The sequence below is a fragment of the Pecten maximus genome, chromosome 11 (genome assembly GCF_902652985.1).
Source record: "Pecten maximus chromosome 11, xPecMax1.1, whole genome shotgun sequence".
NCBI classification, from domain to species: Eukaryota; Metazoa; Mollusca; class Bivalvia; order Pectinida; family Pectinidae; genus Pecten; species Pecten maximus.
The window spans coordinates 26,453,262-26,476,703 of NC_047025.1; the positions used below are offsets into that span (position 1 = coordinate 26,453,262).

At 34.2% G+C, this 23,442-nt stretch overlaps 2 protein-coding genes across 2 annotated transcripts; both read left to right on the top strand.

Moving 5' to 3' along the window:
• The first annotated feature begins 5,286 nt into the window (after positions 1-5,286).
• Positions 5,287-11,491, top strand: LOC117338299 (beta-lactamase domain-containing protein 2-like). Its single transcript, XM_033899587.1, has 8 exons — positions 5,287-5,534; positions 7,084-7,275; positions 8,134-8,233; positions 8,361-8,466; positions 8,878-9,000; positions 9,392-9,549; positions 9,950-10,201; positions 10,577-11,491. The coding sequence occupies exons 1-8, from the start codon at positions 5,455-5,457 to the stop codon at positions 10,817-10,819; spliced, it is 1,254 nt and encodes a 417-aa protein (XP_033755478.1). The 5' UTR covers positions 5,287-5,454; the 3' UTR covers positions 10,820-11,491.
• A 282-nt stretch (positions 11,492-11,773) lies between these two features.
• On the top strand, positions 11,774-21,680 carry LOC117338300 (beta-lactamase domain-containing protein 2-like). The gene is made up of 8 exons (XM_033899588.1): positions 11,774-12,529; positions 13,930-14,121; positions 16,097-16,196; positions 17,018-17,123; positions 17,356-17,478; positions 19,221-19,372; positions 20,667-20,918; positions 21,188-21,680. Exons 1-8 carry the CDS (start codon positions 12,450-12,452, stop codon positions 21,425-21,427), a joined length of 1,245 nt encoding a protein of 414 aa, XP_033755479.1. The 5' UTR covers positions 11,774-12,449; the 3' UTR covers positions 21,428-21,680.
• Positions 21,681-23,442: the final 1,762 nt, after the last annotated feature.

The following is a 23,442-nucleotide window of genomic DNA, read 5'->3' on the forward strand; positions in this document are numbered from 1 at the left end:
TATATAGTCAATATTATAGAGAAATGTTTGAAAAAAGATGTGTAATTTACCCTTTTATGAATACATATAGCATATGTGTAATACTTAACCAAATATTAGGTAACCTAAACCATATATGTAAAGATAAATATAATTCACTGAAAACATGCCTATCAATATATAGATATATACATTACGGCAAGTTATATTATATGTATGAATGTATATTAAGAATCATCCAATATTGTATGATTTACAATTATATGTATAAATGTACACAAATATATATACGCAAAGTAGTAATAATTACGTTAAGAAATATTCAACATTATATGATATACTATTATATGTATAAATGTACACATGTATATAGATGCAAAATAATAAGTTTACCTCCCAAATATCATATTTATATGAAATTGGATATGACTTTATATACTTGCACAATATTTAGTACAAAAACAATAAAACAAATAAAATAATCTGCAACATGACAAACACAATACACTGCATAACCCTAAACACACAGGGTCTAAGGGAAAAACAAAAAAGGAACAGATTTTATCAATGGGTAAAAGAACAAAAAGCTAGTATAATTTGCATACAAGAAACACATTTTACAAAACAAATCATCAAATATATTAACACAGAATGGCAGGGAGACTTGGTACATAACTATGGCACGAGCCAAAGCAGAGGCGTTTCAATCTTAATAAAAAAAAATTCTAATCATGATATTCTTAATACATGGTCTGATGAAAACGGGCGATGTATAATGATCAACCTTAAAATACATGAAAACATATTTACCATTATCAATGTTTATGCACCAAACGACAAATATCAAAGAAATAGTTTTTACAAGAAAATAAGAAATGAAATAGATAGATTCCATCAAGGTGCCATTATAATGGGAGGTGACTGGAATGATATTCAAGAAAACATTGATAGAAAATCAGTAAAAAAAATAGAAAAGTGTGTACATAGTCTTAAAATACTTAAAAAGGAATTAAAACTAATAGATATATGGAGAATAAAAAACCCTAAAAAAGAACAATATACATGGAGAAGAAAACACTCCAAAAAGGAAGCTAGTAGAATTGATTACTTTTTAGTATCAAGGGAGATAACTACAAAACTAATAAAAGCAGATATTCGTCCTGCCATGATCAAATCTACTGATCACCTAGCTGTATCGCTAATCCTAGATAACTCTAATCCAGACAGAGGACCAGGTTACTGGAAATTCAACAAAAGTCTCCTGAACTGTGAAGAATACAAAAATTTAATAAGAAAAGTCATAAAAATGTACGATGAAAAAGTAGAAAATAAAATCATAGAGGCTAACACAGCATGGGAAATGTGTAAAATAGAAATTAAAGAAGAATCAATAGCTTTCAGTAAAAGAAAAGCCAAAGAAACAAAAAGTACAATACAAGAAATTGAGCACTCACTTAAAAATCTATATGAACAATCAGGCAATGAAAAAAATGATGAAATAAATGAAATGGAGGCTAAATTAGAAAATATATACAGTAAACAAGCATACGGCGCGCAAGTCAGATCAAGAGCCAATTGGTTAGAAAAAGGAGAAAAGAATACCAAATATTTCCTCTCTCTAGAAAAAAATAGACAAATTAAAAAATCAATAACAAAAATTAACAATGAAGAAGGACTCATGCTAAGTAAACAGGATGATATACTCAATAGAATACGAGAATACTACAAAAAGTTATATACAACAAACAAAGCTGACCCACAACAAATATCTTCCTATATACAACAAACAAAAATCGAAAAAGAATTAGACGAAAAAGAAAGCCAATCATGTGATGGACTAATCACTAATAAAGAAATTAAAGAAGCAATCAGTCATATGAAGTTAAATAAGTCACCGGGTATTGATGGTCTAACTGTTGAATTCTACAAAGAATTCTGGCCGTACATAGAAACCATGCTATTAAAAAGTTTTAACGAAAGCTACCAGAAAAAGAAACTAACAGCTTCACAAAGACAAGGCGTGTTATCACTACTATACAAAAAAGGCGATCCACTAAACTTAAAAAACTGGCGACCTATCGCGCTCCTAAACATAGATTATAAAATTCTAGCAAAATGCTTAGCTCAGCGATTAAAGACAACTCTCCCAAAAATAATAAATTCAGATCAAAATGGATTCATTAAAGGAAGATATATAGGTTACAACATTAGACAAATCAAGGATATACTCAACTACACAGAAAAGCATAAAATAAATGCAGCAATATTATTTTTAGACTTCGCGAAAGCGTTTGACACAGTTGAATTAGAATTTCTTTACCAAACACTCTCCAAATTTGGCTTTAACCAACACTTTATAAACTGGATTAAAATACTATATAATAACATAAACTGTGTAATCAGTAATAATGGTTGGATATCCGAACCAGTCAAAATATCTAGAGGTATCCGACAAGGATGTCCAGCATCAGCATTACTGTTCGTTATAGTGGCAGAAATCATGGCTACAAGAATTAGGAGTGATCAAAATATATTAGGCTTATCCATAAAGAACAATCAACAACGTCCATTCAAGATATCGCAGCTAGCCGATGATACTACATTATTTCTAAAATCAAAACAAGATATTAAAAAAGCCTTAAACATAATAGAAACATTTGGTTCACTCTCAGGATTAATTTTAAACAGAGAAAAAACTAAAGGTTTAAGACTAGGAAGTCAAACAAAGATTGAAGATGAATTTGAAGACATCACATGGACAGATGAAATCATTAAAGCACTAGGGGTACACTTCTGCCTTAATCACAAAAAAATGTTAGAAATGAATTGGAATGAGAAAATAGAAAAAATGAAAAAAATTATAAATAACTGGAAAAGGAGAAAGCTAACCATGATCGGAAGGGTACAAATAGTTAAATCCTTACTCTTACCTCAACTAACATTTTTAATATCTATGCTGCATATAGACCAAAACACGATAAAACAAGTTGAAAAGATAATATATAATTACATTTGGGAAGGAAAGACAGAGAAAGTAAAAAGAAACACAATGATTAAACCATACATAGAAGGTGGTCTGAACTCCATAGACATAAGATCACATATTGACACAGTGAGAATTAATTGGCTTAAAAAACTGGAAACCGAAGATAAAGCACTATGGAAAGTTATTCCACAATTTGAGATAAATAAGTTTGGTTCAAACTATCTCATATGTAAAATGAATTTAGACAATTTAAAAAATCTCCCTAACAGCGAAAATATATCTCCATTCTATTATGAAATTTTATCAACATGGATAAAATTTAAAAAATCAGATGAACCCAAAAAATACAATGAAATACTTGCACAAATTATATGGGGAAATAAATATATAAAGTTTAAGGGCAAAACCCTCCTATTCAAAAACTGGATAGACTCCGGTATAATTACAATAAAAGACCTATTACAAAACAATAACAACTTAGATGAAAACAATATATATCGAAAACTCATTAGAAAATGCAACTGGCTATCAGAGATATCGATGTTTAAAAAAGCTATACCAAAAATATGGCTAAGGAAAATAGAAGAGAGTGATGTAGATCTACAGAACTTTACAGCCAGAATAAAAAATCAACTTATGTTGAAATTCCCAAAACAAGAACCTATCAAAATTGAAAAATGCACAAATCAAAAAATTTACAAACATATTGTCAGCATGAAGTCAGAAAAACCAATAGCTCACTTATACTGGGAAAACAAGCTAAATTTGAGCGACATAAGTATTACAGTGAAATGTTCAAATGAATTCATATTCAAACATTTACAAAATAATAAACTGAAAGAATTTAAATGGAAATTCTTAAATAAAATTATACCAACGAGGGAAATATTACATAAATGGAAAATTAGTAAATCACCGAACTGTAACTACTGCAAGGTAAAGGAAGACTACGAACACTACTTCATAAAATGTGAATATTTACAAGTTCTCTCAAACAGATTAAAACAAATATTTGAAACCCTTGGTTATAAAAAAGATATGCTAACATTAAAAAACTTGGTTATTGGATATAAAATAGAATACCCCAAATATAATGAAATAAACCACCTGCTAACAGTAATTGGATACAGTATATACAAAAGTTACTACATCAGTGAAGCAAAAACAAAACAAATTAATATTATTAACATTCTTAAACAAGACATACAAATGACAATTGAAGAAAACAAATACAGAAAAATCAGTTGTAAAATCTTCCAAGATGTACTTCCCCTTCTATAGAAAGACACACAAAACAGATATTCCTCTTCAAAAATACCCCACTTCTCCAAGGATCTAGTTACTTCCTCTTCTTAAAAGGGAAATTCCTCTTCAAAATACTCCGCCCCAAAATCTATAAAACAATACACATAAATTTAACAAGACATTCAATAGACAACATCACAGAAATATACACAGATACCTGACCTCTGACCCTATACCTAGTACAGAGGGGCCCTCAAGGGGAACCTGAACCGTATATCATATTGGAGGAACATTCCTCACAATATTTTACAAGTAATAACCACAATATTTTACAAGTAATAGCAATAAACAAAGCTAAAATAATAAGTATAATTATGTATATACTATATAACCAAATATATACATTGATATATTTCTTTAAACGAAAGCATACGTAATTAGGTCGATAAATGAAACACGTGTTCTGGTCCGTGGTTGAGCAGACGAAACCACTACGCCGTAGTCTACGGTACATTAAAGGTAACGAAGTTTAACTTCTTGTTTCAAAAAATATATGGCATATTTATCGCAATAACAAATAAAAAAAACAAAATAAAATAGTAATACATACCAATTCTAGCCTTCGCCATGATACGGCATCCTCGAGAAACACATGTGCATGGCCACGATATCACGCTGAGCAGTCGGAACACCTCGGATTTCATTCTATGACAACACATCCAAGGTGTTCCGAGATAGTGAGATTAATCTACCAATTCCTTTCTTTACTGATTATTATTGTTATCTATATAGATTTCTATTTCATTATTGTTATAAAAAAAATTAATAAATAAACAAAATGTAAATATCCATAAAACGAGAAAAAGTGAAAATATGCTGATTGTAAGGATGACGAGTGAAAGTAGAAAAATATGAATGAATGAGTGAAAGCCCTCCTGCGAGAGGACACGTATTGTATATACATGTATTATGTGTAATATGAATAAAATGTGTTTTTATCAAAAAAAAAAAAAAAAAGATTTAAGGCAATATGCCTGTTATATAATGTGATTGTATGTAGATATAAAGACACTTGTCAGTGCATAGATAGCTGTCATTTAAACACAGTCGGGTGTTTGTACATAATCACACGAAGTAAGCGTAGTCATTAGCGGGGAAAAGTTGTATAACCAAAGTTGTAGGCGACTATAGATTAAGAAAGGCACAGCTAGTGCGTGACATCAATACCTTACTGAAGACACACAATGACTGACGTTACACCACAAACGCCCTACATAGACGGATTCGTCAAAGATGGTTTTGAGAGAGTCAGAGACGCGTTCAGGTATGTAGATATTAAAGCTTTAACATTTCCGACAAAGAGTAATTATGATCAGTTTAAGATAAGAATACACACAGCTAGGATTCGATGTGTCGATTACCTTACCTACCGAGGACACCAAATCACTGACGTTTCACCAGAGCCGGATTCGTCAACGACGGTTTTGGGGAAGTCAGTTACGGGTATATTAATTTTATGGAGGATTAATATAAATATTTGTGCAATCAAGATAAAATGCGTTTAGCTTGGTTCAGCGTAACTTATCAAATCGATTGTTTTAACGCTGTTCTGTATGAATTAGTAATACCATATATATCTATCAAACTCGAAAGTCTTGAAAATAAGCCGTACGTTTTACTAAGTCTTATTTCTTATTTAAAAGTTGTGAGCTATTTAATCATTGAACTATTGAATTTAGTTCCATCAGTGAATTAATGCTTACAGAAAAAGTTGTTTGAGTTTAGGTGGGATTTCCTCACCCTGGAACGTCACCTACATTAAGGCAACTCTATTTTAAAAAAAAAGCTTATTTAATCTTCAAAGTAAGAGTATCTTTATAAACAGACGAAAGTTTTTAATGATATTCGTAGTTAATTTTATTTAAGATGTATATAGGGTGCATCTTGAAAGGTCCGGAAATGGTTATATATTATACTCTCCATTTTTTCGGACCAGACAGTTGATCAATTATGACGTCACCAAATCATAATGCGATGTCATCGACCACCAGAAAATTAATATAAAATACATAATACATAAACGAGAATAAATAATGATATTCTGTGCCTTTATGTATTAAACAAAAACATATCTTGTTGATAAGTGTTCTGTATATAACCGTCCAATCCATTTTAAATATCAAAATTTTGAACACAATCATCTCCTGTGTGATGAACAGTACGATTTATTGACCTATACGTCCAATCTCAGGATGGGTCTGTATATAAATCTTCGCTGTGGTTATCTATACCTTCTCAGTATGAAGCGATTACATCATTGCCACTTAACCACACGGTAAACATCCGGGGGCATATTTCAATATAGGTACATGTTTGTCCGTGTTAATCTTGGGAAACATAGATCTACCGTTATATAACTTGCTATAAGACATTTAGATGACAATGTCTAGTGACACAAATACAACGTAACAGTCGTCTGAATAAGTTATTCATTACCCATACCTATACACGGATGTCGTCCACACACGAACATACATATGTGTAGCTCTCGTGGCTAATATAACATAAAAGCCTTCAACCATTTAACTCGAGCATTTGATGCATGTCATTTAAATTGATACTATAATTACAAAACATAAATGATAAATCTTTATATTGATATTGACTAATGCTAAATCTGAGCTAGTCAGATTCAGGACGGTGCCATACATCGGTATCGATAAAACAGCAGTTGAAGTTTCAACAAATGTCATTTGTAAAATAGTCTCTTTTACATTTTGATCGTTACAGGAGAACACTTTAAAAAAAATCTTCTTGGTTTAATTTCTACTGATTGATAAGAGAAATGATTTTTCATTTTATACTGTTTTCAGATCCAATTTGGAGAATGGTTCTGATGAAGGAAGTTCGGTAGCTGTTTACTATGAAGGAGAGTTGGTGGTAAACTTGTGGGGAGGCTGGGTTGACAAGGAATCAGGATGGAAATGGAGAGAGGATACCATGCCGTGTTTCTACTCTTCTACAAAGAGTCCTTCAGCCATCGTAATAGCACACCTTGTTGACAGGTAGTATAGCTATTCCCTCAACCATCGTGATAGCACACCTTGTTGACAGGTATTATGGCTATTCCATCAACCATCGTTATAACACACCTTGTTGACATGTATTATAGCTATTCCATCAACCATCGTTATAACACAACTTGTTGACAGGTATTATGGCTATTCCCTCAACCGTCGTGATAGCACACCTTGTAAACAGGTATTATAGCTACTCTCTCAACCATCGTGATAGCACACCTTGTTGACAGGTAGTATAGCTATTCCCTCAACCATCGTTATAGCACACCTTGTTGACAGGTAGTATAGCTATTCCCTCAACCATCGTTATAACACACCTTGTTGACAGGTATTATAGCTATTCCATCAACCATCGTTATAACACAACTTGTTGACAGGTATTATGGCTATTCCCTCAACCATCGTTACAGCACACCTTGTGGACAGGTATTATAGCTACTCCCTCAACCATCGTGATAGCACACCTTGTTGACAGGTATTATAACTATTACGAAGGACAACAAGATTCGGTTTCAATAGCACAGTAAATAGATAATCAATAGTTTAGCATTGACAAATCAGCCTCGCTTTTAAACACGTCTCCTCAACCCATTTGGCGCCAAAGCATGTAGTGAGCCTACCTTTTTATACCGACTTTATTTGTATTCAATGCTGATTTTATAAGTTTTATATGAAATGGTCAATGGAAATGCATAATAGCATACCCATTACTGCTTCAAATTGCTACACTTAAATTAGGTTATGTAAATGATATGTTATTTAATATTAACGATACTATCGATGTAATATTTTTTTCAAACTTAAAATATTTACAATATGGCCATTATCTTCTGTTTTGTTCAGAGGACTTCTAGACTATAAGGAAAAGATATCAAAATATTGGCCAGAATTTGCACAGAACGGCAAGGGGGACATAACTCTGGAAACTTACATCAGTAATAAGGTATGATTCAGCTAAATTAAATTTTTACATAAAGTAACACATATAATCAAATACAATGTTTGTTGGAGACGATGTATTTGCAGGAGACCGTTTTTTATTGTTATCATTTTCCCTGTATTTGACGAAGGCTGGACTAAGCGGAAATGAAGAACCATTTTCTTTACGGCTAATGCTGGATGATCCCCGGAAGTTTGAAGACATATTAGCTAAACAGAGGCCGCTATGGGAACCAGGTGTGTTAGCAGGTCAACACGGTCTTTGTTGGATTTTCCATTTATAATATAACAGTGTGGGTTATACTAGTATTTATAATCTAAGTTCATTATGTTTATCGAATGCAAAGAAGAACAATTTAGTTTTTTTATCTTAGGTATTTTATGGTAGTATTTGTAAAAAGATATATGAAAAACAATATCCATTTGTTTCCGAGGAGTTCTTTTACATAAATAAATGATGCAATCTTAACACTAGAAGAACCAAAGCTTAATAACAGACAGAAACTAAGAGAGAGAAAAATAAGACATAAAACATTAATTAACTGATCAAGAAATCAATACTACTAAAAAGATACGTATGTATCGATGGAAATAGATACTTTATTTATTATGAAGTTGTTACGATGTAATACTGATATTTTTCAACAGGAACAAAGCATGGCTACCACCCATTTACATTCGCTATGTATTTGGACCAAATTGTGAAGAGGGTGGATCCGAAGGGGCGTAGCCTCTCCCAATACTTCCATGAGGAGATGGCCAAACCGTTCGGTGAGGTTTCGACATTTCCAATTTAACATTCCATAATACATCAATACTATCAACTATCGCCAATTGCTAGCGATAAGAACTCCTTAAAACAACGTTATTTCATTGAGTCATCGGAATGTTGAATTGTGTTTTGTAGATAAGTTGTGAATGAAATATATAATAAAACATGAAGTTGATGTGTGCCGCTCTTGATCGGACATCGGGGTATTGACAGTTCATGTTAATGTAACGTTGGTGTTAATTACACTCTAATTATTATACCTTAGCAGAATACTTGATATGACCAAATGAAATACCTGGTAGGATCACCGTGCTGAAGAACGCTACATTATAAAATTGACGATTCGATCTGCATACTTAATCATAACAAATGTATAAACATGTATTACAGATATCGAATTTTATATCGGGCTCCCCAAGGAGCTGTTCTACAGAGCTCCTCGTGTTGCCATGATAGGAAACGTAGATGAGGAAGAGATCAGAAAACGGATGCATGGAGGTGATCCGGAATTAACAAACATAGTCAATATGACTGTCACAGATATGTCGGTAAGTATTCGGTGGACCTTAAAATATTGCAATGCTGGTCAAATACACTCGTACATCATAAATTTGGCCAGGTCAACCTGATATTGGGCAATACTCGGCCTTGATGTGCCCAATTATGAGAATTACTGTAATCACAAGTTATAACTTTACATTTGATAAAAAAAACTTTTCAGAATCAATTTTAAAATCTAAAACGACCAAAATAAATTTTAAGCATAGCAAAGACATTCAGAAAAAAAATTATCATTTGATATACTTAAATACAATTTCATCCCTTGTCAACGCATTGTACATGGTTAAATGTTCGTTTACATATGATTCACCCTCCAAAACTACCATAAAAGAAAAAAATGTTCAAAATATAATATTGTAATTTGGTTTTTATGTTGTGTATGGGCAGCATACTAATAACCCATATATAAGAGAGGTTCCATTGGGGTCAGCGTTGGGACACGGGACTGCTGCCTCCCTCGCTAAATTCCATGGTATCCTAGCTAATGGGGGAGTTCATAACGGCAAGAGACTGTTGTCAGAGGAGGCTATTCAAAGACAGCTGGTGCCCAAGTCCTGTGGAAAAGATGTGGTCTATGGCTTCGACTTCATGTTTAGTCTTGGTACCATGGTACTAGCTTCGGCGGACGATGATAAACTAGTAAGTATTGTCATTATCTGTAATAATTCAACCATGTTTATGTAGTCTCTTTTTCTCGGTGCAATGTTTTATCAACCATTTTATATTTTAAATGTTGTGACGGCTCTTAAGGCAATGCATTTTTTTCCTTAAATACATGAAAATAACACTAGTGTCGGAGTGTTAAGTCCGCCTAACAGAAGTTAGTTATATCAGTTATCTATAATAATAATACTTTAAAACAAACTATTTTAAACTAAAGTAAATTTTGCTTTACCAACTGGGTGGGGACATGCACACGATGCACGTTTTTATAAGATAGGATGCGTAAATATTTACCAATGCGACACTCATTTAGTTCATTATTTGTTTAATAACCATTCCTTAACTTTTCAGCCTGTATTTTCCTTTGGACATGTCGGACATGGAGGACAAATGGCCATAGCAGATCCTACCCACAAGATCGGCTTTGCATACGCGACCAATCATCTAAACCCAGATTTGACGGAAGATAATCGATGGAAGACCCTTTATGATGTCCTGTATGAATGTGTCTACAAGATAAAGAATATATCAGCCAAAAGGACACTCTTACAGAATTACAGCCAATTGAAAGAAGCTCAGAACTTGCAAACATAATAAAGTTTCAATTCAATACTGATGTTTAGTCTTAATCATTTAAACACATTGTTATATTATCCTTAACCAACGTAAGTTAATCGTAAACTACGTGTATATTGTCTGTTTACATTAATAAAACAGCAATGTTACCATCCCTTAAATTGTAAAACAGGTCATTTTCCATTCATTATGTGTATGTCCATAATAAACCTTCGACTTATCCATTGAATATTTTAACAAAGAAAGTAACCTGGTTTGTATTTTTGCAAGCATTAACTTTTTCAGAAAGTATACATTTGTCCGTGGTGTAGTAAATAAGACACAATATAAGGTAAAGTTGTATAATTACCTGGAATAGTGAGCGGATGACACATGGCAAACAAACCTTTGTATGCTGCACCATCGGGATATTCGTTTTTATATTTACAGTATATTTTCTCTTTATGGACTCATACTTTCAATATTTTAATAATCAGATCTATATACTGATACAAACTTGTATATCAGGTATATATACGTCTCTGTACAAACGTTATCAATGAGATGCATACCAATGTAATACACAAAAAAGGATATGTATATTTGAGCATGGAAGCATCAACATCTTACAAGGGTTAAGACCAGAATGTTTTTATGTTCTCATTACACCCCATATAAAAAATAAAATTCATCATACAGATGGTTTGAGAATAGTCGTCTGCAGTTTGATTTCAAAACCAAGAAAGAATACCGACACATCAATTTATCCATGATTAAACCAAAATAGATTTTAAAAAAAAATCAAATCTCAAATATGAGTTAGGGTTTTGACAACAAAACCTCTTGGAATACAAACAAGCATCAAACACGTTTGCCTTCATATCACATGTGGAATAAGATTATGGCGTTGACCATTAAACGTCCCCATGGTCTCAATCAACATGCATCGCTCGAACCTTGTATTGTTAATGTTGCCGTCAGTAGTCGGTATCTGACACAGAAAACGTGATAATGAGAACAAACCCTTAAATATCAAATCAGCTGACACATGTAAACAAAAGGAAGGGAATGCAGGGGTTTGGCTATGTAGAAATGGAATGATACAGCTTAGTTGTATGCTGTATAAAAGTCGACAGCTTCACTAATCTATGTCATCGGACTGTCCCACACGACGTACATGTTACTGTCTCTATGGTTGACATATAGTTATCAGTATTAGAATGTGCTTGAGTGAATTAAAACATAAGTTATGCATAGCTTCCCGACTAACGTGTACGCGTAATTTCTGCAACACCGTGTCAGTTGGGGGGTTGTCTCCCCTGAAATGTTGGGTTCAATCGTCTATAACGAGAATCGGCTATAACGAGAGAAATTTTAATAGTTCACTCGACCTCGTTATAATTATGTGGAGTTTGCTGTACTCGTATTATCGATAATACATGTGGCATGTGCACTATTAATTCATGATGTTTGTTCAAAACAAAAACATAGTAATGAGGTTAAAGACGATTTCCTCCGGTGTGTTGTTTCAGCCCAAGGTAAATGGACATTAAATGCATAATCAGGGATTTGCCTGATAAAATGTTCATAGTCCATAGTTGATACATATTATCAGTAAACATGCACGCGACTAGTGTTCGGCGTATCAGTTATCTACCGAGGGCTAAAGATGACTGACGTCACATCAGTACCGCCTTACGTTGACGGATTCGTCAAAGATGGTTTTGAGAAAGTCAGAGACGTGTTCAGGTATACAAAATTTGATATGTTTAAAAATAATGAAGTTCTCTATTTTACAATTTGAATAAGGAAATTCATGTAGACACTTTTGACGGTGTGCATACCCAGATAACATATATGCTCTGATAAATGTAACTGAAATGTTGAACTATGTTTACGTGAAATATACATATAATGTAGATTTCTTTTGATGTGTTTAACTCGTTCTATTGTGTTCATTTTATTTAGCAATACATAATTAAATTTCAAGAAAATAAAACAGAGTTGCTATTCTGTTTGTTTGGAATATTTCAGTATTCAGTATATATACTTTCTTTGAACATCACACTTTCCTCATTATCGCATAGCAGATGTGTCAATCAGTGAATAACACTCATTTGACTCTAAACGTCACCTAATGCCTTCCATATTAGGAATTCAAGGTATTTGGAGGAATCCTATACCTGTTCATCAATCACATTTGAAATGAAAAATCTTGGTAAAAATCCCCTGATATTAGACTAGTTATGGTACTTTATTATGGATATTTGAATATAGCTACATCCAACTCTTTTACCTTAAATGAATTTTGTTATATCAAAGATCCTGTTAAACTCGAACGAAAATTCAGCTCCTATAACATATAATTTTATAAAGTATATAAGGTAAACTCGAATGCTCGTGATATCTCGAAGTTGTTTTTCCTGGCCCCAGTGAGATCGAGGTAACGAGGTTCCACTACACTGAATCACCAAGTGGTGAACATTCCGATAATTGACCTACTCCTTTCGATCTGAATTTGCATTTGTTAACAACTAAGACCTACCGCCTATGGAGTTGTTTAATTGTATAAACATTTCTGTGCTAGCACATCGGAAGGTCGATGGACATAATCAGTGCCCTTAAATAAAAAATATCATCTAGCTGTTAGATCAATAACGATAAATCTAACCCCGTCTAGAAACATGGGCACGTTAATGAAAGATACTGTTGTTATCTACCACGTAGGTCTGACGACGCATTACCTGGAGTGGTAAGATTGAACGCTGGAGATAGTCATTCTTAATAGCCAATGAAACGAAACTCGCTTATTAATTAAACACATATCCAGTAGTTGATTGTTTGAGGAAATAAATGATAACAATGCATGTTAATGAGGCTATCTTGTCATTTTAACCTGAACTTAATGCAGATTTGATCCTTAAACCAAAATATCAACGCAATAAACACTATTTGAATAGTTTTACATGTATACCCTAACTATTTGAGAAACTCAAACCAATATTAAATCGTCGAGGAAATGTTTGTATATATTTTTCATTAGTGTCTTCGGGGAAGTTATCTAGTTATGTTTCAAATCGATAACAATTTGTCGTCACCTATTAAAGGATAGAAAAATACATGCTAATGAAGCTATAAGATATTTTCAGAGCCAATTTAGAGAATGGTTCTGATGAAGGAAGTTCGGTAGCTGTTTACTATGAAGGAGAGTTGGTGGTAAACTTGTGGGGAGGCTGGGTTGACAAGGAATCAGGATGGAAATGGAGAGAGGATACCATGCCGTGTTTCTACTCTTCTACAAAGAGTCCTTCAGCCATCGTTATAGCACACCTTGTAGACAGGTATTATAGCTAATCCCTCACCATCGTTATAGCACACCTTGTTGACAGGTATTATAGCTATTCCCTCAACCATCGTTATAACACACCTTGTTGACAGGTATTATAGCTATTCCCTCAACCATCGTGATAGCACACCTTGTTGACAGGTATTATAGCTATTCCCTCAACCATCGTAATAGCACACCTTGTTGACAGGTATTATAGCTATTCCTTTAGCCCTCATTATAGCACACCTTGTTGACAGGTATTATAGCTATTCCCTCAACCATCGTTATAACACACCTTGTGGACAGGTATTATAGCTATTCCCTCAACCATCGTTACAGCACAACTTGTGGACAGGTAGTATAGCTATTCCCTCAACCATCGTTATAGCACACCTTGTTGACAGGTATTATAGCTATTCCCTCAACCATCGTTATAACACACCTTGTTGACAGGTATTATAGCTATGCCCTCAACCATCGTTACAGCACAACTTGTGGACAGGTATTATAGCTATTCCCTCAGCCATCGTTATAGCACACCTTGTTGACAGGTATTATAGCTATTCCCTCAACCATCGTTATAGCACACCTTGTGGACAGGTATTATAGCTATTCCCTCAACCATCGTTATAGCACAACTTGTGGACAGGTATTATAGCTATTCCCTCAACCATCGTTATAACACACCTTGTTGACAGGTATTATAGCTATTCCCTCAACTATCGTGATAGCACACCTTGTTGACAGGTATTATAGCTATTCCCTCAACCATCGTAATAGCACACCTTGTTGACAGGTATTATAGCTATTCCCTCAACCATCGTTATAGCACACCTTGTTGACAGGTGTTATAGCTATTCCCTCAACCATCGTTATAACACACCTTGTGGACAGGTATTATAGCTATTCCCTCAACCATCGTTACAGCACAACTTGTGGACAGGTAGTATAGCTATTCCCTCAACCGTCGTTATAGCACACCTTGTTGACAGGTATTATAGCTATTCCCTCAACCATCGTTATAACACACCTTGTTGATAGGTATTATAGCTATGCTCTCAACCATCGTTACAGCACACCTTGTGGACAGGTATTATAGCTATTCCCTCAGCCATCGTTATAGCACACCTTGTTGACAGGTATTATAGCTATTCCCTCAACCATCGTTATAACACACCTTGTTGATAGGTATTATAGCTATTCCCTCAACCATCGTTACAGCACAACTTGTGGACAGGTATTATAGCTATTCCCTCAGCCATCGTTATAGCACACCTTGTTGACAGGTATCATAGCTATTCCCTCAACCATCGTTATAGCACACCTTGTGGACAGGTATTATAGCTATTCCCTCAACCATCGTTATAGCACAACTTGTGGACAGTTATATTACACAACTTCTTGACAGGTATTATAGCTACTCCTTCAGTCCTCATTATAACACACCTTGTAGACAGGTATTATAGCTATTCCCTCAAACATCGTTATAGCACACCTTGTTGACAGGTATTATAGCTATTCTTTCAGTCCTCGATATAGCACGGCCTGTGGACAGGTGTTTTTTTAACCTCTTAACTCCCAGCATTGTTCAATGAAATGAAAATATATTTTTTTGTTTCAATATGATTTTGTGCTTCTTTGCTTTAAAAGTGTGAGTGAGCAACCCTTCTTTATATGTATTGATCAACTGATGTATTGATCAACTGAAAGTCAGAAAAACGATTTTTTTTTCAAAACAGAAACAATAATACTAAAACTTTTTGTCAAGTTAAATCTTGATTGCATCAATGGTTGATGGATATTTGCACCTGTATCACAATGTAATCAGTTACTAAATATTTCCAACAATAGAGTAGGCATTTTAAAACATTGACTGAAACCTCCTAATTTGTAATTAGATAATTAAAGATGCCTGACTTCTATCGACAATTTTAATGTTCGAACATTTGGAGACCTTCACAATAAGATATACCTGTCTTGTTTTATAGAGGACTTCTAGACTACAAAGAAAAGATAGCCACATATTGGCCAGAGTTTGGTCAGAACGGCAAGGAGGATATAACTCTGGAAACTTACATCACCAACAAGGTTAAGATTGTCTTTTATTAACTTACAATATTAGAATTACACAAAACATCCACTTAATGAAACACGTACTTCTTTTGGTGTCATTTTTAGTTCAATATCAAATAGAGAATACCCGCATTGTTTGTTATGTAGATATGTAGTATATGGGGCAGAGTTGATCGAAAGGTGATCGTATATCAATTAGGCTAATTAGTTTTAAAACAATGTTTATATCCTAGATAAATAATTTCTGGCACAAAGATCTTGACAACATTTTATGAAAATTCTGAAGCAATATTCAGTTATTCCCTACCTGCCCAATTTAAGGAATACACACACACAATGGTTTCGAAATAAAGGAGAAATGAGATTTTCACTAATCAAGTGATTAAGCTAATCACCTTTTGAACAACCGGGCCTAGAAAGCGTAACTAGCGCGAAAATAGCACAATGCTGCAATCCTGTGCAAAAGCGTGAAAATGAGAGATCTAATAAAATATACGTTTACAGAATAGCGGTTTAAATTGTTAGAAACGATTCCCTAAAGACAATAATGCATTAAATGTAAGAATTGTGAGGCAATTATTACGCAAAATAAAACATGCCTTTTTAAAATATCAAATTAGTGATATTGAGATACAAAATTAATTAAAAATAGCAATTAGTTATTATTTGAGACGACAATTCTATATTTTAACATAAATAGGCAGAGTTGTATACGATTCATGTTAATTGTACAAGTGTGTGGTATTGATATTGTTGATTATATTGTCCTGGACAACACTTTTTATTGGTTGGTTCATTCTAACATGTTGTCTGTATCCTGTATTGGTGTGGTGAAGGCTGGTCTAAGCGGGAATGAAGAGCCTTTTCCTATAAGACTGATGCTTGATGACCCCAAGAAGTTTGGAGAAATCTTAGCCAAACAGAAACCCTTGTGGGAACCAGGTACGTACTAGTTTCTACTAAACTCCTCCAGAATCATATTTTGAAATAATTGGAAGAATATATCATTTAACGAAAATAGGTCAGAAAAAACACACATTATACATTTGAAAGAGCGGGTTAATGAAATATAAAAAATAACACTACAGTAATATGTATTATCTATAACTACATTAGTGAAGATGAATTAAATCGTGATTTCAATTGGAGACTGTTCGGATTGTCTTTTTATCAGGAACAAAGCATGGCTACCACCCGTTTACATTCGCCCTATATTTGGACCAAATTGTGAAGAGGGTGGATCCGGAGGGACGTAGTCTCTCCCAATACTTCCATGAGGAGATGGCCAAACCGTTCGGTGAGGTTTCGACATTTCTTCATGCCTTTAATATAACCTTGTAATCGTTTGAAAAGTGACATTTGATCATTTTTGGTTAAAATAGCCCTCAGTATGAAAAAGAAAATGTAAAATTACAACTCTATGTCTGTCTCCTGAAGTGTCCATAATACAAATGTTATGTTGCCGTACTGTTAGGGCGTAAGAATGGTGTCTGCTGCCCTGAATGCATGAAGAGGCGACTAAGGGGGATCTTATTTGTTCCTCTTCTTTCTACACAACGTTCCTCTGTCTAAAGTTTCCCTTCACACTTCCTCACTTTTGGAGTTGAGTTAACGAAGGCTTTAGATTCTGTCCCATGACCGAGAAATACTGCCCTTTGTTAGTGCTCTGCCTGTCAGGCGTGGGACGACTGGTTCGACTTTCCGTCCTGTTAGCCTGTCTTTTTTTCATATGTAGTTATACCTATGATAAAGCTTACTACTGCTTGGAAGCAGTATACCTCGTCTTTCTGGTCATTTGAAGCATCCCCAATCAGGTTTCCTAATAACGCACAGTAAATCGATCGAAACTTTAGGAGAATAGGTTTGGAATTAGCAATGTTTTCTCCAATGACATTTTTTTTTTATCAAATGTCACTGACGAAAACAACAAAAGGTAATGAGAGATACATGTTAATGAAGACCATGGAGAAGTTAAATGGATAATAGTATGATCTAACCATGGAGAAGTTAAATAGATAATAGTATGATCTAACCATGGAGAAGTTAAATGGATAATAGTATGATCTATTCGGGGATTCTAGCTCCTTGTGCCAGAAGTGTTCGATGCTTGTAACCATCCTACTTGTTATTTTGAGAATGTGACTTTACCGGATTTGACCTAGATTTGCATTGCGGCTGTCACGGATGACGTAGAAGACGCTTCCCCTTCCGGAATATGCAATGGTCTCCATGCAAATGTGTAGATTATGCTACAATAATATATATCGTTCATTTTAGCTCTCATTTTTATCTATCCTGAGTTAGAATTGCGATTTCGTTTTAATTTTTGTCTTATCTGTTGATTTTTAGGGGAAAGACATTGTTTTTTATTAAAACATCTGCATCAATGACCATAATTTACAAATATTTTGAGGCATTATGATCATCTAACTGATCCCGTTCTTTAATTTGATGCAACATGATGAGCCCAACATAATTTTCATATACAGTAGTGAAATCGCATAAACGTGTCCGGGTGAAAACGTTAAGTGATACTTGTACATCGTGTCTTTCTTGTTCTAAAATACTATAAGTGAATAAGATTGATGTCATTTGTAAGCATGCGGTTTTTATGTTGATAGAATGTTTCCTTGATGTAGAAATTAGGGAAGGATTTTATTGAATGTGAATGATTACATGTTAGGAAAGAAAGTATTTGAGGTTTCAAGAGAATACTGTTCAATTCTTATTTTTTACCAGACAGTATTGATTTTAAAGTTAAAAACTCCACACACTTCTCTCATACTGGTAAGAAATGACGAAATGCAACAAATATTAAAGTACAGCGATAACATTGAGGGGTTCTGACTTCTGAGTTCTGACAAAACTTCAAATAGCTATGTACAATGTATACTCTGAAGTTTTAACAAGTATTCATTCATTAATCTTAAACATCATTAATTTTGGATGATTTTTTAAGGAAATCCATACGGAAACCCACGAATAATTCAAGATTATCTCACTTAAATGATCATATTTAAATGTGTACGTGCTTTCCAGATGTTGAATTTTACATTGGACTCCCCAAGGAACTATATTACAGGGCTCCTCGTGTCACCATGATGAAGTTTGACATGCAAGAAGTCATGAAGCAAATGACAGGGGATCCGGAATTGTTTAAGATTGTCAATTCGACCGTCACAGATGTACAGGTATATATTATATAGTTAGGGTCACAGACAGGTATATATTATATAGTTAGGGTCACAGACAGGTATATATATTATATAGTTAGGGTCACAGACAGGTATACATTATATAGTTAGGGTCACAGACAGGTATATATTATATAGTTAGGGTCACAGACAGGTATACATTATATAGCTAGGGTCACAGACAGGTATATATTATATAGTTAGGGTCACAGACAGGTATACATTATATAGTTAGGGTCACAGACAGGTATATAATTATATAGTTAGGGTCACAGACAGGTATACATTATATAGTTAGGGTCACAGATGTACAGGTATATATTATATAGTTAGGGTCACAGACAGGTATACATTATATAGTTAGGGTCACAGACAGGTATACATTATATAGTTAGGGTCACAGATGTACAGGTATACATTATATAGTTAGGGTCACAGACAGGTATACATTATATAGTTAGGGTCACAGACATGTATATATTATATAGTTAGGGTCACAGATGTACAGGTATATATTATATAGTTAGGGTCACAGACAGGTATATATTATATAGTTAGGGTCACAGATGTACAGGTATATATTATATAGTTAGGGTCACAGACAGGTATACATTATATAGTTAGGGTCACAGACAGGTATACATTATATAGTTAGGGTCACAGACATGTATATATTATATAGTTAGGGTCACAGATGTACAGGTATATATTATATAGTTAGGGTCACAGACAGGTATATATTATATAGTTAGGGTCACAGACAGGTATACATTATATAGTTAGGGTTACAGGTATACATTATATAGTTAGGGTCACAGACAGGTATACATTATATAGTTAGGGTCACAGACAGGTATACATTATATAGTCAGGGTTACAGGTATACATTATATAGTCAGGGTTACAGGTATACATTATATAGTTAGGGTTACAGGTATTTATTATATAGTTAGGGTTACAGGTATTTATTATATAGTTAGGGTTACACGATATTGGTCCTATCACATGTCCATAAAGGTTGACTTTATTGTTCTTTTTAAATCTGTTTAACATGCTCTATCAGTCGGAAGTTAACAATAAGAGCCTTAAAAAAATATCAAAAACATAAATATATATCATACAAAACGCTAGGTATATGACTAACAGTTACGCTTCATTGGGCATTTGATGGTCTTTAATCACCGAAACGTCAGGAATTAAAGCCTACTTCATACCGGTTGTGATATACTTACATTTCAATCATTATACGTAATCACCAACAGAACAAAATGATTATGTTTTATGCGTACAGATGATTAACAATCCATATATAAGAGAAGTGCCCGTTGGGTCAGTCTTCGGACACGGGACAGCTGCCTCCCTCGCTAAATTCCATGGTATCCTAGCTAATGGGGGAGTTCATAACGGCAAGAGGCTGTTGTCAGAGGAGGCTATTCAAAGACAACTGGTGCCCAAGTCCTATGGCAAAGAAACAGTATATGGACTAGATTTGATGTTTAGTCTTGGAACCATGGTTATAGCGGCTGCTGACGATGGTCAACCAGTAAGTAATTCCTCTCGATTCGCCGATGTTTTTATCAGTTTACCTGCTATTAGCTTTTAATACTTAGGATGTTGTTTGAAAAATGATTTGGTATATAATCTTCCGTACAACTTAAAAGCAAACTCAATCGACATGTTTCTGTTATGTCAAAACTTTGTTTTTAACTACAAGTGAACTTGTGTTGAACTTTTGTGTGTAATTGTGAATATTCGAACAAGAGTTAAGGAAATTCATAATGTTGTTCAATAACGATGTCCTTACCTTTTCAGCCTGTGTATTCCTTTGGACATGGCGGACTGGGAGGACAATCCGCGATGGCAGATCCTACTCACAAGATCGGCTTTGCATACGCAACTAATCATTTGAATCTGGACCCCACTAAGGATTCGCGCTGGAAAGATCTCTATAATGCGCTGTATGAATGTATCTATAAGATAAAGAACATATCTACCAAACGGTCGGTATTCGTCAATTACAGCGAATTGAAGGCAGCAGGCTATGACTTGTAAAATCATAGAGATCCACCTCCTCTCGAAAATGATTCAGTCACATAATAACTGGAAAATAGTAACTAAATCGTGAAAAACAATCTTCTCGGAGATTTGAAAAATATTGCTGCACATATCGGAATATTATAATATTTAGTAATATTTCTGTTTCGAAAATCGGATGATGTCCTTGTTTTTATTTGTGATTATGTATCCAGCTCAGTTTCAATAAAACGTGTATGTTTGTCGCATTAAAAGTGATATTTCTGTACAAGTGTACTAGATTTTTTACTGGAGCTATATCGATTGACTCTCAAGGGCTCTATATCAATTGTTCATCTAAAGTCCATCGGAATGGAATGATATTTAATGATATTTTAGCATTTTAGTGTTGTCTGGGCAAAGAATTTTAGCTCATATTTTCAGCTAGAAGACAAAACATGTTAGCTAATTTTAAGTTTGATAGAAATTACTGACACAAGTTTGATAGAAATTAATGACACTACCAATATGATATTAAAGAGTGTGACGTTTCCATGACTACACTGTCACCTTCATCAAACTAATGCCCAATGTGAAGCATACGGGCACTGTCTTATGTAGTGTCCGAGATGGTAAAAGATTCTATCTACTCTGAAGGAGGTTTCGTCTTCATCATGATCCTATTGACACCCAAGTTCGAATTAGTGTGACCAGATGGTAAAAATAAAATAGAATCAAACAAGTGTACGAGATGGTATGATGTACTGTACTGTTAACTTCTATCATATTTACTTTACCAACCTGAAGAAAATGTTCCAGAATATGTAAATTAAGTTTTTTTCTTTTTTCTTTTCTTTTTACCTTATCACAAATGTTCCAATAAATGGATGTCGTGGTTGTGATCACATCATTCCACTGCTACTGGTCGCTCTTGTGTGTTAACACTATGGTATAGTATGTGGTCTTCATTTCATGTTGAACTGTATACGACTCTGCGTTCCGGGATGGTAAGCGTCTTGTGTTCATCCTGGTAGCAATGAATGAAGTTATTGGTATCTAAATACTTTCCAATGTTTGAACAAATGCCGCCTGTGGCTTTAAATAGTCGAGGACAATTACAGGAATCTCCTAGAAATGTTTCCTATCATCAACCTAAGTGCTTTAACTAGTACTATATATAGCCCTATCAACATTTGGTCCTAGCTAGAGCTCTATGTTGACCTTTGACCTAAACAGAACATTCACACCCAGGTCTATATAAAACACTCAAGTATCACCCCTCAGTTTCATAGTTAGCAAGCCTAATGTTTGTTTGATTTCTTTTCCCACATACACAGACCTTCTGATCTTTAAAGTAAGTCAAATATTACAACCATAGCTATTGCCTGTTTTTCATCAGCACTTCTTTGAGGGCAAATGACCCAATGGGCCTGTACCGTTCAAACTCATTCAATTCACTGCATTGAGCATATTTTACTGGGGAGACTTTTAAAGTTAGTCTGACATAATTCACTTGAAAACCAAAGTGTGTGTCTTCATCCAAATATGATACTGGCCTAAATCATAACTCTTCAAGATCTTTTGGTTATGCAGAAAAAAACTGAAAGAGAGGCAAGGTAATTCTTTGAACAAGCAAAGTAATCCTTTATCCCTGCATGCTACAGGAAAAATATACCTCTAGACCTCTTGATCATTTAGCTGATTGAAAGATCTTTAATAAAGAGTCGGGGTAATTCATTTGAACGTATCTTATAGCCCTTTCTCCCACCATGATGCTGACCCAATATCGTAACTGTATTTAGCACTCTTGGTTGTTAAGGAGTCATTTCAAATAAGACAGACGACAGTTGCTGCACCATGTAATCATCGTCGAATACCCACATTTTATTGCGTCGTGAAGCATTGTGTAGAGCAATCAACCGTGGGTATCAGATGATGCCTTGTGATAAACTCACTTTATCTTGAAAAAGTAGTCAAGATAAGTCCAAATGTACAATTGTATGTTGATTGTACAACAAAGATCAGATTTGAAAATAAAATTAGGAGACAATCAA

Bases quoted from the DNA above. Each gene is read 5' to 3' on its own strand.
- LOC117338299 (XM_033899587.1), top strand. From the start codon at position 5,455: ATGACTGACGTTACACCACAAACGCCCTACATAGACGGATTCGTCAAA. The intron at 8,234-8,360 runs GTATGATTCAGC...TATTTGACGAAG, and splicing joins AAACTTACATCAGTAATAAG to GCTGGACTAAGCGGAAATGA. The intron at 9,001-9,391 runs GTGAGGTTTCGA...CATGTATTACAG, and splicing joins GGAGATGGCCAAACCGTTCG to ATATCGAATTTTATATCGGG.
- LOC117338300 (XM_033899588.1), top strand. From the start codon at position 12,450: ATGACTGACGTCACATCAGTACCGCCTTACGTTGACGGATTCGTCAAA. The intron at 12,530-13,929 runs GTATACAAAATT...AGATATTTTCAG, and splicing joins AAAGTCAGAGACGTGTTCAG to AGCCAATTTAGAGAATGGTT. The intron at 16,197-17,017 runs GTTAAGATTGTC...GGTGTGGTGAAG, and splicing joins AAACTTACATCACCAACAAG to GCTGGTCTAAGCGGGAATGA.